Below are 13,265 nucleotides of genomic sequence, written 5' to 3'. Positions count from 1 at the left end.
GCAACAGGAGGTGAGATAAGGTGGCCAAGGTCCTCTGACCCCCACAGGCTTCCCAGGAGATCTGGTTCAAGACAGAGACTTCATGGGCTAACAGCCACATCTGGTCTCCCTAAAGCAACCAGTTTCTTTTTGAAAGACCAGCTCCACTTAGTGTGGATTCAAACTCAAGGTACCCCTCTGAGTTGGGACCAAGTCTAGATCTCTGTGTATTATTTGACCACAAAATTAAAAAAGGATAGAACATGCCTATAGCCAACACCCTTTTTCACGTCAAAGATGAGTAGCCCAGTGAGAGAGAGGATATCTTTAATCTTCTTGTCATGTTGCTAATTAAGAGATCTGTCCAGTTCAGGCCGTTACTAGTAAAGATAGTGTCATTATTCAATGGCAGGCTGTACCTAACGTGCTGAGTTCCTTCCCTCCCAGCTCTCCATACACAAGACGGATGACCCCAATGACAAGCGCTTCCTCCTGGTGATGAAAGGAGCCCCCGAGCGGATCTTAGAGAAGTGCAGCACCATCATGGTCAATGGCCAGGAGCAGCCTCTGGACAAGAGCACAGCTGAGGCCTTCCACACCGCGTACATGGAGCTGGGAGGCCTGGGGGAGCGTGTACTGGGTGAGCTCTTTGTAGCAGTACCCTTATCCATCACCTGTTGGGTGTGAGGCTCTATGCCAGGTCAGGGCACAAGAGGAGACAGGCTTATTATCTAGCAGAGTAGCTGTGGCACCCACATGAATCACAGAAAGCATGGCAAACAAACATGTATGATAATACTGTATGATAGTACTGAGGAGGGTGGGGTTGCTTCCAGATGAGGAAAATCTGGGAAGATTTTATGGAAGGAGTTACATTTTAAACTCAGCCTTGCATGACAATATTTGAAGGGAGGTGGAAAAAAAGTATTCACAGTAGAAGGAACAACATAAGCCAAAGCACAGAGTTAAAAATGGATGGGGTCTGTGCACACATTGTGAGTGAGCCAGTCTATGTTTAGCGTTGCAGGCGAATGAGACGACGTAGTCCTAGGAAATGAGCTGGAAAGATAGACTGCAAGGCATGATATGGAGTGCCTTATGTGGGTGAAGAACTGGGCTTTCATTCCACAGTCAGGAGAGCCACTAAATGCTTTGCAGCAAGTGGACTGATCAGAATGACAGTGTTTTCTAAAGGATAGTTCTTGGCAGCAGCAGGGAGAGGAGAGGCATGGCTCTCAGGAGGAGGTTGCTCCCTCATTCAGGTGAAAGAGGGTGGGAATTTGATCCAAGGCAATAGGAATGTGAAAGAGGGGTCAGACACAAGAGACTTCATGGAGGCAGAACTGGTAAGTCTGAGCAACTAGTTAGAGAAGAAAATTAAGTTTAAAATAATGTTGAAGTTGCTCACTTGCTTATTAGGGAGAAAATAGTGCCAGTTGCAGAGACCAGGGATGTTAGAGGTGGAAGGAACCATGGAAATCCAGCCACTGTGGCAGAAGCCTAACTGTGGTAACTTAAGTGATATCAAAGGGTATGTTCTTAATGAGAATCCTGGGTTGACAGAATGGAACCTGTAAACTACCGAATATGAATTTAAGGTAACAGAAGTTCACGGTTGATGATAAGGCTCATTAAACATCGTAAAAGTTCTTGCCAGTCGAGATGGAATCTGTGGAATGTGTGTTTCTAAAAGATATTTGAGCTTGTTAAGCAAATGAAATAATTAAATGAGATAATAATGCTTTAAGCATGCCTTAAATAACCCACAGCACCAGGTTATGTTTTCAGTGCAGGTTTGATACCTATCTGACCCGAATCACTCTAGGAACCTTGTGTTTGACCTCTCAAACTCTGTGCTTTACTAAAACGTGTAAAGCAGTGGGGCATGCTGAAAATAAATTTGATGTGAAAGCTGATGAGAAAGTCATACGACCTTGGAAGTCCCACCAGACACGGGAATCTTTTCTGCTTCAACCCATGAGAGGCAGATGCCTTCTGAGTAATGAAAGGTTCTCCATTCCTAATGGCCTTTCTCTCACACTCACCTTGATTAAAGATGGAGCTTCATACCATTCTCCTGACGCCTCAGATTCTTTCCCCAGTTTGTGCACTGGCACGTTCCGTTTTCTCTGCCTAAAATGGCCTTCTCATCCCACATCTCCCTTCTCTCCCTGGAAAATGTCTAACTCCTCTTTCAAGAATCATCTCACTTGTGACCTCCTTGGGGAAGTCTTTCCTGATTCCCCAGGTGACTCTACTCTGTAAGACTCACTGTACTTTTTTATGCTTTATCTCTTATGTCTCTGTCTCCACACTAGACTGAGATATCTCCAGAAGCAAAGGCTGACCCCTCTTGGTTTCTATATCCTTAGAACATAACAGAGAATCCAGTGGGCACCCAGTAAATTACTTTTGAATAAAATACATCCTTCCTGGGGCGCCTGGGTGGCGCAGTCGGTTAAGCGTCCGACTTCAGCCAGGTCACGATCTCGTGGTCCCCGAGTTCGAGCCCCGCGTCAGGCTCTGGGCTGATGGCTCAGAGCCTGGAGCCTGTTTCTGATTCTGTGTCTCCCTCTCTCTCTGCCCCTCCCCCGTTCATGCTCTGTCTCTCTCTGTCCCAAAAATAAATAAACGTTGGAAAAAAAAAAATTAAAAAAAAAAAAAAGAAGAAATACATCCTTCCTAATTACAGCATGCATTATAGAATTGAAATAATGAAACAATTCTGGTATCCACTCAAGTATTAGTAAAATAGTAAAAGTGTATGAAAATGTTCCTCCTTTTTTTTTGTTATTTCTTATCCTAATTTCATTGACTCCCAAATTCATGCACATTCCAGGTTTCTGTCATCTCTACCTGCCAGCAGACGAGTTTCCAGAATCTTATTCATTTGATGTAGACACCATGAACTTTCCCACGTCTAACCTGTGTTTTGTGGGGCTCTTATCAATGATTGATCCCCCCCGGTCCACTGTACCTGATGCGGTCACCAAATGCCGGAGTGCAGGGATCAAGGTGGGAGTTATTGTCCTGACTTAAGAAGTCCTCCATTTATGTTGTACACTTCTCTAAGAATGGTTGTCATAGGAGGTAGTCAGTGTTCAAGTCTCAGGTAAATATCATAATCCCCCACCCCCTTTTTATCTCTACTTTCACTATACTAAGATTCTAGTAACCGTCCAATAAAGGCAAAATGATTGTGTCTGTGTGGAACAAACCACAATAGTAACTGCAGTGAGAATGCCATGAATTGACTCTATCTTCCTTGCCCTAAACTATGATAGACAATAAAAGGTTTTATTGCTTAATCTTGAGGTTCAGCCTCAAAATCCATTTGCCTTCATGATATCAGAACCAAAATATTAATTCCATTACCATGTTAATAACAAGACTGTTGAAGCAACATGAGGCTCTCTCAGGTAGATATCCACCAGCCCTTTCACAAATAAAGTAACATGCAAGGGAAAGGTCTTCCTCTAATGTCAGAGGAGGAAATGTAAGAAGCTTGGAAGCAAGGATAGATCCAAGGAGATCAGTGTGTCCTTCAGAGACAGTTTTGTCTTTGATCTAAAGATCAAAACCTAGCCATAAGGACAAACCACAATAATCACTCATCACTGATATTAAACTATCCCTACTCTGGCCATCTGAGATTCTCATTGTTCACATGCCTCTCTCATTGTGTTCTAGGTTATTATGGTTACAGGTGATCATCCAATCACAGCCAAAGCTATTGCCAAAAGTGTGGGTATTATTTCAGCCAACAGTGAGACAGTGGAAGACATTGCAAAACGCCTCCACATTGCTGTGGAGCAAGTTAACAAACGGTAAGCACAGAACCAATGTAGCAGAAACATTCTTATCCAAGTTCGTATCCTTGTTGGCTCTAAAGAGCTGTGCTATTTGGAGCAAATCCCTTTTTTTGCCAGACATTATCTCAGGGTAATGCTAGGCTGTATTGGTACCATGAAAATTACCCATTATGTACTCCTTGTATGAAATTTAAAAAACCCAGTGGAGTAGACCGGAAAACTTCAGTGCCAAATTTAGAGTGAGAAAAACTGAAACAAAATTTATATGAAATTACTTGCTGTCAATCCAGTTGTATAATCGGAATATTAAGAACCCTCTGTGTTTGGTGCACTCCCCTAGGGCTCATTTTGAGTATTTATTCAGTTGCTTCCTGAGGAAAGATTCGGTTTTCCATAGTGTCTCCTAATTCTTGTAATCATGTCTATCCTTTAGTCCACTCATCCATCCATTCAGTCATGTATTAACTTTCAACAGTTAATTGTTGAGTGCCAACAAGGTACCCGGCACGGTGCTAGACACTGGAACTATAGCAGCAAAGAGACCAGACACTATCCCTGCCCTTGGGAAGCTTTCCATCTAGGTTGAGGGACAGAAAAATAAAAACTATTTGTGATGTCATAAGTACAGTGAAGGAGACACACAGGGGACAAGGGTTCTAGCAGTGGGAGGAGAGTCACCTTGACTGTTGATAATTCAGATGACCAAAGACTCCAAAGTCTTAGTGTAAAAATAAATATTGGCTTTATTATAACTTCACACATGTTGGGGGGAAAGGGAGAGACCAATGAACCCCCTCTAGTTAACCCAAGCATTTATGCCTTTTAGAATACCAAGCTGTCAGGTAATAAATTATTACCTGAGCAACAAATTACCACTTAAGACAACCCAACAGAATTATAGCCTCTGGGCACAGCAACAATATCTGAAGTCCGAGTATTCCAATGCTCCTTTGTATAAACAACATTCATCTACAAAAGCTTTTTGGAGCTTTTGTTTATTTGCTTTGTTTTTAAAAATAATAGGATTACGCATTTTCATGCAACTCACCACACTGAATAGGGGTTGGGATGGATACTTTGGTGAATGTTTTCAGTTATTCACTGTGTCAACTGTAGCTTCATGATCATGTAATACTTGTACTTTTGCAGGTGTGGGGAGAAAGGACACACCCTTTTCTTATCTTACTTTCATATATATATATATATATATATATATACACATATATATACATTTTTTTTTTTACCAGAACATAGAAACACCTGTGTTTTGAGTCAAGTGCTAGAATTCTAGAATTTAGCACCAACAGGAAAACACAGACCTAAAAATGCTCAAAACAAACAAGTGTAAAGAAAAAGGCATGCAGTGTTTTGTACATAGAGTGTAGAAGCTGAGATTTGAAGGCTAAAATGTGGAGTGTTAGTCAAGGGAAGAGGAGGTGAGAGAAGCCCATTCCTGGCAAAGGCAGAAAGACCTGTGAAGGCCTGAGGGCAGTGGAGGGTATGGAGGTATGGAGGGCTCAGAGCTGGGAGGTCCAGTGGGCTGCAGGAGAGAGCCAGCCAAAGGGGAAGTGACGCTCAACAGCACAGGCTGCACCCGGCCTTGCAGACCAGGTTAGGGACTCAGGGGTCTGCTCTAAGTGCAGTGGAAAGCTTCTAAAATATTTTAGCATGGAACAATACAATCAGATCTGTGTAATTAATTACACTTTCTAGAACCTTACTTTTATCGGCAGCAGATAATAGTTTTCCTCAAAGAAGACCTCAATAAATTGTTCTCCCTACACAGCTCATTACACAGTAGACACTATAAGTCTGAAATAAACAACAAAGAATTGTTACCTGCGTGTTTTGGCAAAAACTGAATTCTAGGACCCAAAACATGAACAGGAAGTTACATTGCGCCAGGAATGTTCCCACCCATTCCTACAAAGCAAAAGATTTATTCCTTTTGTTGTATGATACCAGGAAATGGCCTTATTTTTTTAACCTCAGTTTACTGTCTTGAAATGGAGACCAGCGTGTCCCCAGAACTCATAACCGCTATCATCCCACTAGATAGAGTATTAGGTTCAAGGACATTGGATTCCAGGTAAAATTCAAAGAGACTTCGGCCCATTTCCTGCCCAGAACAGCATTTTAGTATAAGATCCAACCTTTGGCCTCACTCAGTTCCTTCTGGCCCTTCTAGGGATGCTAAAGCTGCGGTGGTAACTGGCACAGAGCTGAAGGACATGAGCCCAGAACAGCTGGATGAGCTCTTAACCAACTACTCAGAGATTGTCTTTGCTCGAACATCCCCCCAGCAGAAGCTGATCATTGTAGAGGGCTGTCAAAGGCAGGTGGGTGGACAGCAGTTCCCAAAGAATCTTCCAGGTCTGTCACTGTCCTGTGGGGAAATTTGGGGCTAAGATCTGGATCCCAGATCAGGGCTATGGCACTTTTTAAACCCTTCAAGAAACAATTCTTTGCCCGTTTTTATCACCTTACATTTCTACCCTCTCAGGGGGCTGACCCTCCACCCTTCTTTGAGACCCTCCTGCATGCACAGCTTTCTGACAGTGAAGCATTTGGTGCTGTGGTAGGTGTGATTATAGAGAGATTTTAAAGTGTAAGATATACACATGCACCCCAATGTTTCTAGCAACACTATCAACAACAGCCAAAGTATGGAAAGAGCCCAAATGTCCATCGCTGGATGAATGGATAAAGAAGATGTGGTATTTATATACAATGGAGTATTACTCAGCAATCAAAAAGAATGGAATCTTGCCATTTGCAGCTACGTGGATGGAACTAGAGGGTATTATGCTAAGTGAAATTAGTCAGAGAAAGACAAATATCATAGACTTCACTCATATGAGGACTTTAAGACACAGAACAGATGAACACAAGGGAAGGGAAGCAAAAATAATATAAAAACAGGGAGGGGGACAAAACATAAGAGACTCTTAAATATGGAGAACAAACAGAAGGTAACTGGAGGGTTTGTGGGAGGGGGATGGGCTAAATGGGTGAGGGGCATTAAGGAATCTACTCCTGAAATCATTGTTGCACTATATGCTAACTAAGTTGGATGTAAATTTAAAAAATAAAATTAAAATTAAAAAAAATAGGGGCGCCTGGGTGGCGCAGTCGGTTAAGTGTCCGACTTCAGCCAGGTCACGATCTCGCGGTTCGTGAGTTCGAGCCCCACGTCGGGCTCTGGGCTGATGGCTCAGAGCCTGGAGCCTGTTTCTGATTCTGTGTCTCCCTCTCTCTCTGCTCCTCACCCGTTCATGCTCTGTCTCTCTCTGTCCCAAAAAATAAATAAATGTTGAAAAAAACATTTAAAAAAAAAATAAATAAATAAAAATAAAAGTGTAAGATATAGAGCAAAAACTGTAAAGACACAAGATATGAAATATCCACTTTAGCCTGCCACACACATGGTTTTAATTATCGAGCATGTTGTTCTTGCTCCAGGATTTCCCGGCTTTATCTTTTCCCAAAAACAAGCCCTTCATTTCAGCTCCAGTCATCCTTATATCCTCCAGAGGAAGGGGAGACTGTGTTGATCTTGTCCTACCCGTGACCCCTTAGGCCTGCTGTCTCCTGTTTTCTCATGTGTCCCCACAGAATGCGGTTGTTGCTGTGACAGGGGATGGAGTTAATGACTCTCCGGCTCTAAAGAAGGCAGATATTGGGATTGCCATGGGGATAGCAGGTTCCGATGCGGCCAAAAATGCAGCTGACATGGTCTTGTTGGATGACAACTTTGCATCCATAGTCACAGGAGTGGAGGAAGGTGAGTGAGGTCTCAGGTGATCTTACTGAGACAGGGGTCACCTGGGGGTCCAAGAGCAAATCCTATAGAAGAACATCTTTGCCTAGGTCGCCTGATCTTCGACAACCTAAAGAAGACTATCGCCTATACCCTGACCAAGAACATTGCTGAGCTGTGCCCCTTTCTGATCTACATCATTGTTGGGCTCCCTCTGCCTATTGGCACCATTACGATCTTGTTCATCGACTTGGGCACAGACATAGTAAGTAGCACTAAAGGGAACAGGATCTGATAACTAATGTAAACTTCAGGGTCATTACCTTCAAGGGCAAGGAGACGGACGAAATCAGTTCTCCTCGAACTTCGATGTAACAGGGCCTGAATTTCTGCATTTCTAGTAATTCTTACGTGATACCGATTCTGCTGGTCCACCAGCCACATCTTAAAGCAAAGTACTAGAGGGGCACCTGGGTGGATCAGTCGGTTAAGCGTCCGACTTCAGCTCAGGTCACAATCTCACAGTCCGTGAGTTCGAGCCCCACGTCGGGCTCTGGGCTGATGGCTCAGAGCCTGGAGCCTACTTCCGATTCTGTGTCTCCCTCTCTCTCTGCCCCTCCCCCGTTCATGCTCTGTCTCTCTCTGTCTCAAAAATAAATAAACGTTAAAAAAAAAATTTTAAAAAAAAAGCAAAGTACTAGAGAGATCTGTCAAATGTTTGGAAGTTAAAACCACTTCACCTCGTGTAAGAGCTTTTCAAGACATGAGTTCTTCACCCTCCCCCCAAGATATGCGATTCATTGGTTTCAGCTCATGTGCCTCCCTCCCCTTTGGAGAAGAAAGCACTATCACTAAATAGCCCCTGTAACACTGCGGGCCCAATGGCCACCGTGATAACCCACCCCTGCCCCTTGTTAAGTAAAAGAATCTGTGGTCTGGAAGCCCCTCACCTAAACACAGTAAGAACTAGCAGTTATTAATACTTTATCAGGCCTCATATTGACCTACAATAACATCACCTAAACCCTCCCTTCTTCTAGTATGTATCCATTTAAGAAAGCATCATGACAGTTATCCACATGGCTCCAGCTTACACAGGCAAAGGGAGGAAAAGGCAATAGGGAGCGAACAGAATTCGCAGTGAGAATGGCCCTGCAAATGGCCGGCTTCTACCCTCTTGTTTTATGTAATACCCAGGCAATCTCCACATTGCAGAGACACTAAAGCCATCTTTACCTTAGAGGGGAATTGGGGTCCTTCATGGTTTACAGTCAGATCACTTTGCAGGCTCTTTCAGTTTGCTTCGTTTTCTCCACTGCAGTGCTTCTTGCAGTGTGGTCAGGGCATCACCTGGGAACTTGTTAGAAATGCAGATTCTCTGGCCTTGGGAAAGTCTGGGGGTGGGGGGTGGGGCCCAGCGATCTGTCCCTAAAAGTCCTTCCAGGTGGGAGGGCCTGTGAGAGAACCAGTGTGACCTAGTGGCATGCCGAAGGGGGAGAGGATGGCAGGAAAAATCTGCCCCAGAGGGGAAAAGTGTTTTATAATTAGCATCTTTAGAACTGCCAGCACATGTTGATAATAAAAAGTAGATTGATTTTTAAAGCCAACTATTTTTTTTAATGTTTATTTATTTTTGAGAGAGAGTGAGAGAGCCAAAGTGTGAGCTGGGGAGGGGCAGAGAAAGAGGGAGACACAGAATCCAAAGCAGGCTCCAGGCTCCGAGCTGTCAGCACAGAGCCCAACATGGGGCTCAAACCCACAAACAGTGAGATCATGACTTGAGTTGAAGTCAGAAGCTTAACTGACTGAGCCGCCCAGGCGCCCCCCCCCTACTCTTTTCAATTTCTTCTTCTTTTTTTTTAATGTTTATTTCTGAGAGAGAGGGACAGAACGCGAGCAGGGGAGGGGCAGAGAGAGAGAGACACACAGAATCCAAAGCAGGCCCTAGGCTCCAAGCTGTCAGCACAGAGCCCCACGTGGGGCTTGAACTCATGAACCACGAGATCATGACCTGAGCCAAAGTTGGACACTTAATCGACTGAGCCACTTAGGTGCCCCTAAAGCCAACTGTTTTTAAATTCTCTAGAAACAATCCACCCCCATTGTCTACACCCTGGATAGACCAGTTCCATAACCCCGTAACCCCACCACCATTATCATCCACCACCCCACCACCTACCCTGAGGCCCCTGGCTATGCCACTGCCACTGTCACTCTGTTGGTACCGCACAGTGTTTCAGGGCTAGGCCTCACAGACTCTCTCCCCATCTAGATTCCCTCTATTGCCTTGGCTTATGAGAAAGCTGAAAGTGACATTATGAACAGGAAGCCTCGCCATAAGAAGAAGGACAGACTGGTGAACCAGCAACTTGCCATATACTCTTACCTGCACATTGGTACGATGAGAGCACCTCTCACCTGTCATACGAGGGACCTCCCAGAGAATGCATTCCAGTCACAGGCAGAAACTGTTTTTCCATCTGGGGTGGGGTTGGGATGAGAGGAGAAACCAAGAGGAGAATGAGTGCACACGCAATTCTGAAGTCATTCTAGAACCTCTACCCTTACCTCTTTTGTGCTTTTAGGTCTCATGCAAGCTGTGGGAGCTTTTGTTGTGTATTTCACCGTGTATGCGCAGGAGGGCTTTAAACCCAGCATTCTTGCTGACCTCCGGGTAGAATGGGAAAACGGCAATGTGAATGACTTAGAAGACAGCTACGGACAGCAATGGGTAAGGGAAGGAGACTCTCCCTTCAACGTCCTCCTGTTTCTCCCCTCCTCTCACGGCCTTGTCCAGACTCATGCAGAACTTTCAATTCCCTGGACAGCCTTAATGAGACAGAGAAAGTAAAAGTTTTCTCAGTTAATAGGGCTTGTGGGCCCCTTGGTTACATTGGTTTGGCCTTTGCCAGGACTCAGCCTTCTCTCTTGAATCACATGCCTTGAGGTCACTTTTCTTACTTTGGCTTTGCAATTGTTTTGGAGGAGTAACCAGTCCAACAACACCCACAGTTGGGCCATGTCAATTAAGTTAGCATCTTTCCCTACTCAACTGGTTAAAGAAAATAAAGTTTCTTTCCAAGCACAAGGAGATGATCCTTTGTCAATCGTGGTGAGGTGGGGAGAAAGTAAAGCTTTATAGAACTGCATGGAAATCTCCTTCAAGTTTTCCATCTGGGGTCTCACGGTCTCCTCTTTGTCCATTGACAGACATGGTACCAGAGGAAATACTTAGAATGGACAGGCTACACAGCTTTCTTTGTTGGCATCATGGTCCAGCAGATAGCGGATGTGCTCATCAGGAAAACCAGAAGGAACTCCATCTTCCAGCAGGGCCTCTTTAGGTACTGCCCACATCCAGCCTTATAGTTCAGCCCTGGGCCTTCGACACAGGAATGATGAGGGTCATGCCTGTGACTCCACCGGTGTGTGGCCCTGTGGCCACGTGAATTCAGAATCTGTTTGCTTTTATGTTTCTTGTAGAAATAAAGTCATCTGGCTGGGGATTGCCTCACAGATTATCATTGCTTTAATCCTCTCCTATGGGCTTGGAAGTGTCACAGCCCTGAATTTCACGATGCTCCGGTGAGTTTCTCTTCAACAGTGGGCAGGAAAGAGCCAGCCCTGTTATTATTTTTTTTAATGTTTATGTATTTTTGAAAGAGAGAAAGAGTGAGTGTGGAGGGGCAGAGAAAGAGGGAGAAGGGGATCTGAAGCGGGCTCCTGCTGATGGCAGAAAGTCCAATGTGGGGCTTGAACTCACGAACCGTGAGATCATGACCTGAGCCGAAATCGGACGCTTAACTGACTGAGCCAGCCAGGCACTCCAGAGATAGCCATATTCTGAGCTGTCACAGCCTAAGTGAACATTAGGATTCCAGGGAACTCTTTCCTCTCCAGGCTTTCAAAAGAGGTAAGACTGAATCTGTACTATATTAGAGACTTAGACCTGCTAGTTTTCCCAGAAGAGGAAATGGGTTTCACCATCCCAGCTCTACCCTCATCTAATAGGACACTTCATAGGCAGATGTTGCTTCTACCAGTCACAGTCTGGTAAAATAAGAAGCTTCGCAGTTTTACACTATATGACCCAATATTGTTCTGTCCAGTAAGGCAGAGAAAATGAACAAGAAGCCCTCTGCCCATGGGCAGGAAGCTGGGCCTTTTCTTTGGATGCACTCAGACTGACTTTCCTCCCTCCTGCTTCCAGGCCTCAGTACTGGTTTGTGGCTGTGCCATATGCCATTCTGATTTGGGTGTATGATGAGGTCCGAAAACTTTTCATCAGACTCTACCCTGGAAGTAAGTAGTAACATAATTTTTGAGACTCTGTTTATCCACTTCAACAGACTCCCCATTTCTCATTAACTTTTTCTACCTCCACAGGCTGGTGGGACAAGAACATGTATTACTAAGACCACCTCACTTCCCAAGATTCCCAGTTGCACATTGAGCCTGTTCTTTATCTTCTGGCTGCTGTCTGGGAGACCACTGCAATAAGGACTTATCCAAATGCAGAAAGAGAAGGCAGAAAGCAGTATGAAAGATACTCACTGAGGTTTTGTACTTTCAAGCAGAAATTCAACTGTTTATATATGATTTGCATCTCTATTTCCGTCTCCTTGTTTAGAAATATGTGAATTTCAAGGGAATGGAGTAGGGAAGAATGACATGTAAGTGTATATAAAGTCCACTCATGTTAAATTGCCTTAGGTGATGCAGCCAGCTGCTCAGATTTCCCTGCTAGATAGAATTGGTCAAACCTCCATTCCATACCCTATTAAAAGCCCAGTGACCTTCCTAGATTTCTCTGAATTCCCAGAGAGCTTATAATTTCATGGTCACCCTGCTCAAAAGTTAATTCGGCTGAAGAGTTGCAAAAGGTGGAAGTAATGGCAGGTTTACATCACAGTAACATGGACAACCTCAGTTTTGACCCTGAGACATCTTTCTTAACAGTCAACCACCCATCTGCAGCCCTCATCATCTGGCCAGTCCTGTCGGTGCCCTTCCTCCCTCATTGCCTTCCACTCCCGAGACTGACCCACCAACTCCTCCCAAACTGAGCTCCGTGTCCGTTTTGCATATCCCAGTCCAAATGCTCTCTCGACTCAAAGGAGTTTTCAGTTATCAGGATTCAACCTCAGTAGAGAAGAACTGGGGTTTAAAACAGTAATATTTATTTCTCATAAAATGGTTGCAAAGCACTCTCTGGCATTAATTTTATGTCATGATTTAACTTCGCTTTATTCGTGTGTTAACACATACATCCATGTTGACAGCCCCTAAGAGGCTTCATTTTAAGTAAAAGATGTTTTATAAAACCCGGTCTCATTGTGGTATTTTAATTAATTTGGGTTTTTCTAGAATGCAGAACATAGGGCACCAAAAAATGAGATGTGAGGGGCATCTGGGTGGCTCAGTTGGTTGAGTGTCCGACTTCAGCTCAGGTCATGATCTCGTGGTCTGTAACTTCCAGCCCCACATCGGGCTCTGTGCTGACAGCTCAGAGCCTGGAGCCTGCTTCAGATTCTGTGTCTCCCTCTCTCTCTGCCCCTCCCCTGCTCATGCTCTGTCTCTCTCTTTCTGTCATAAATAAAAAAAAACATTTAAAAAAATGAGATGTAATTTCAATTTTTTTTTCTTCTTTCAGTCATTTTACTTTTCTATGGCAGGTCTAAAATATAGGGTTTACCTTCTGAACTCCCCTCTCC

General features: G+C 44.2%; 1 protein-coding gene across 1 annotated transcript in view; it reads left to right on the top strand.

Moving 5' to 3' along the window:
• ATP12A (ATPase H+/K+ transporting non-gastric alpha2 subunit) overlaps positions 1-12,875 on the top strand; it is a 29,314-nt gene extending 16,439 nt beyond the window's left edge. The window contains exons 12-23 of the mRNA XM_086715658.1: positions 427-619; positions 2,819-2,994; positions 3,670-3,806; positions 5,980-6,130; positions 7,407-7,575; positions 7,662-7,816; positions 9,824-9,947; positions 10,137-10,282; positions 10,762-10,895; positions 11,035-11,136; positions 11,762-11,853; positions 11,938-12,875. Coding sequence (XP_086571784.1) covers positions 427-619; positions 2,819-2,994; positions 3,670-3,806; positions 5,980-6,130; positions 7,407-7,575; positions 7,662-7,816; positions 9,824-9,947; positions 10,137-10,282; positions 10,762-10,895; positions 11,035-11,136; positions 11,762-11,853; positions 11,938-11,966 — 1,608 coding nt within the window. The 3' untranslated portion in view covers positions 11,967-12,875. The remainder of the gene's footprint in view (positions 1-426; positions 620-2,818; positions 2,995-3,669; positions 3,807-5,979; positions 6,131-7,406; positions 7,576-7,661; positions 7,817-9,823; positions 9,948-10,136; positions 10,283-10,761; positions 10,896-11,034; positions 11,137-11,761; positions 11,854-11,937) is intronic.
• Positions 12,876-13,265: the final 390 nt, after the last annotated feature.

This window comes from Puma concolor, chromosome A1 (genome assembly GCF_028749965.1).
Source record: "Puma concolor isolate L17-30 chromosome A1, mPumCon1.1.hap2, whole genome shotgun sequence".
Lineage (NCBI taxonomy): Eukaryota > Metazoa > Chordata > Mammalia > Carnivora > Felidae > Puma > Puma concolor.
Note: the sequence above shows the minus strand (reverse complement) of the source record. Positions and strands in the feature narration are given on the sequence as shown.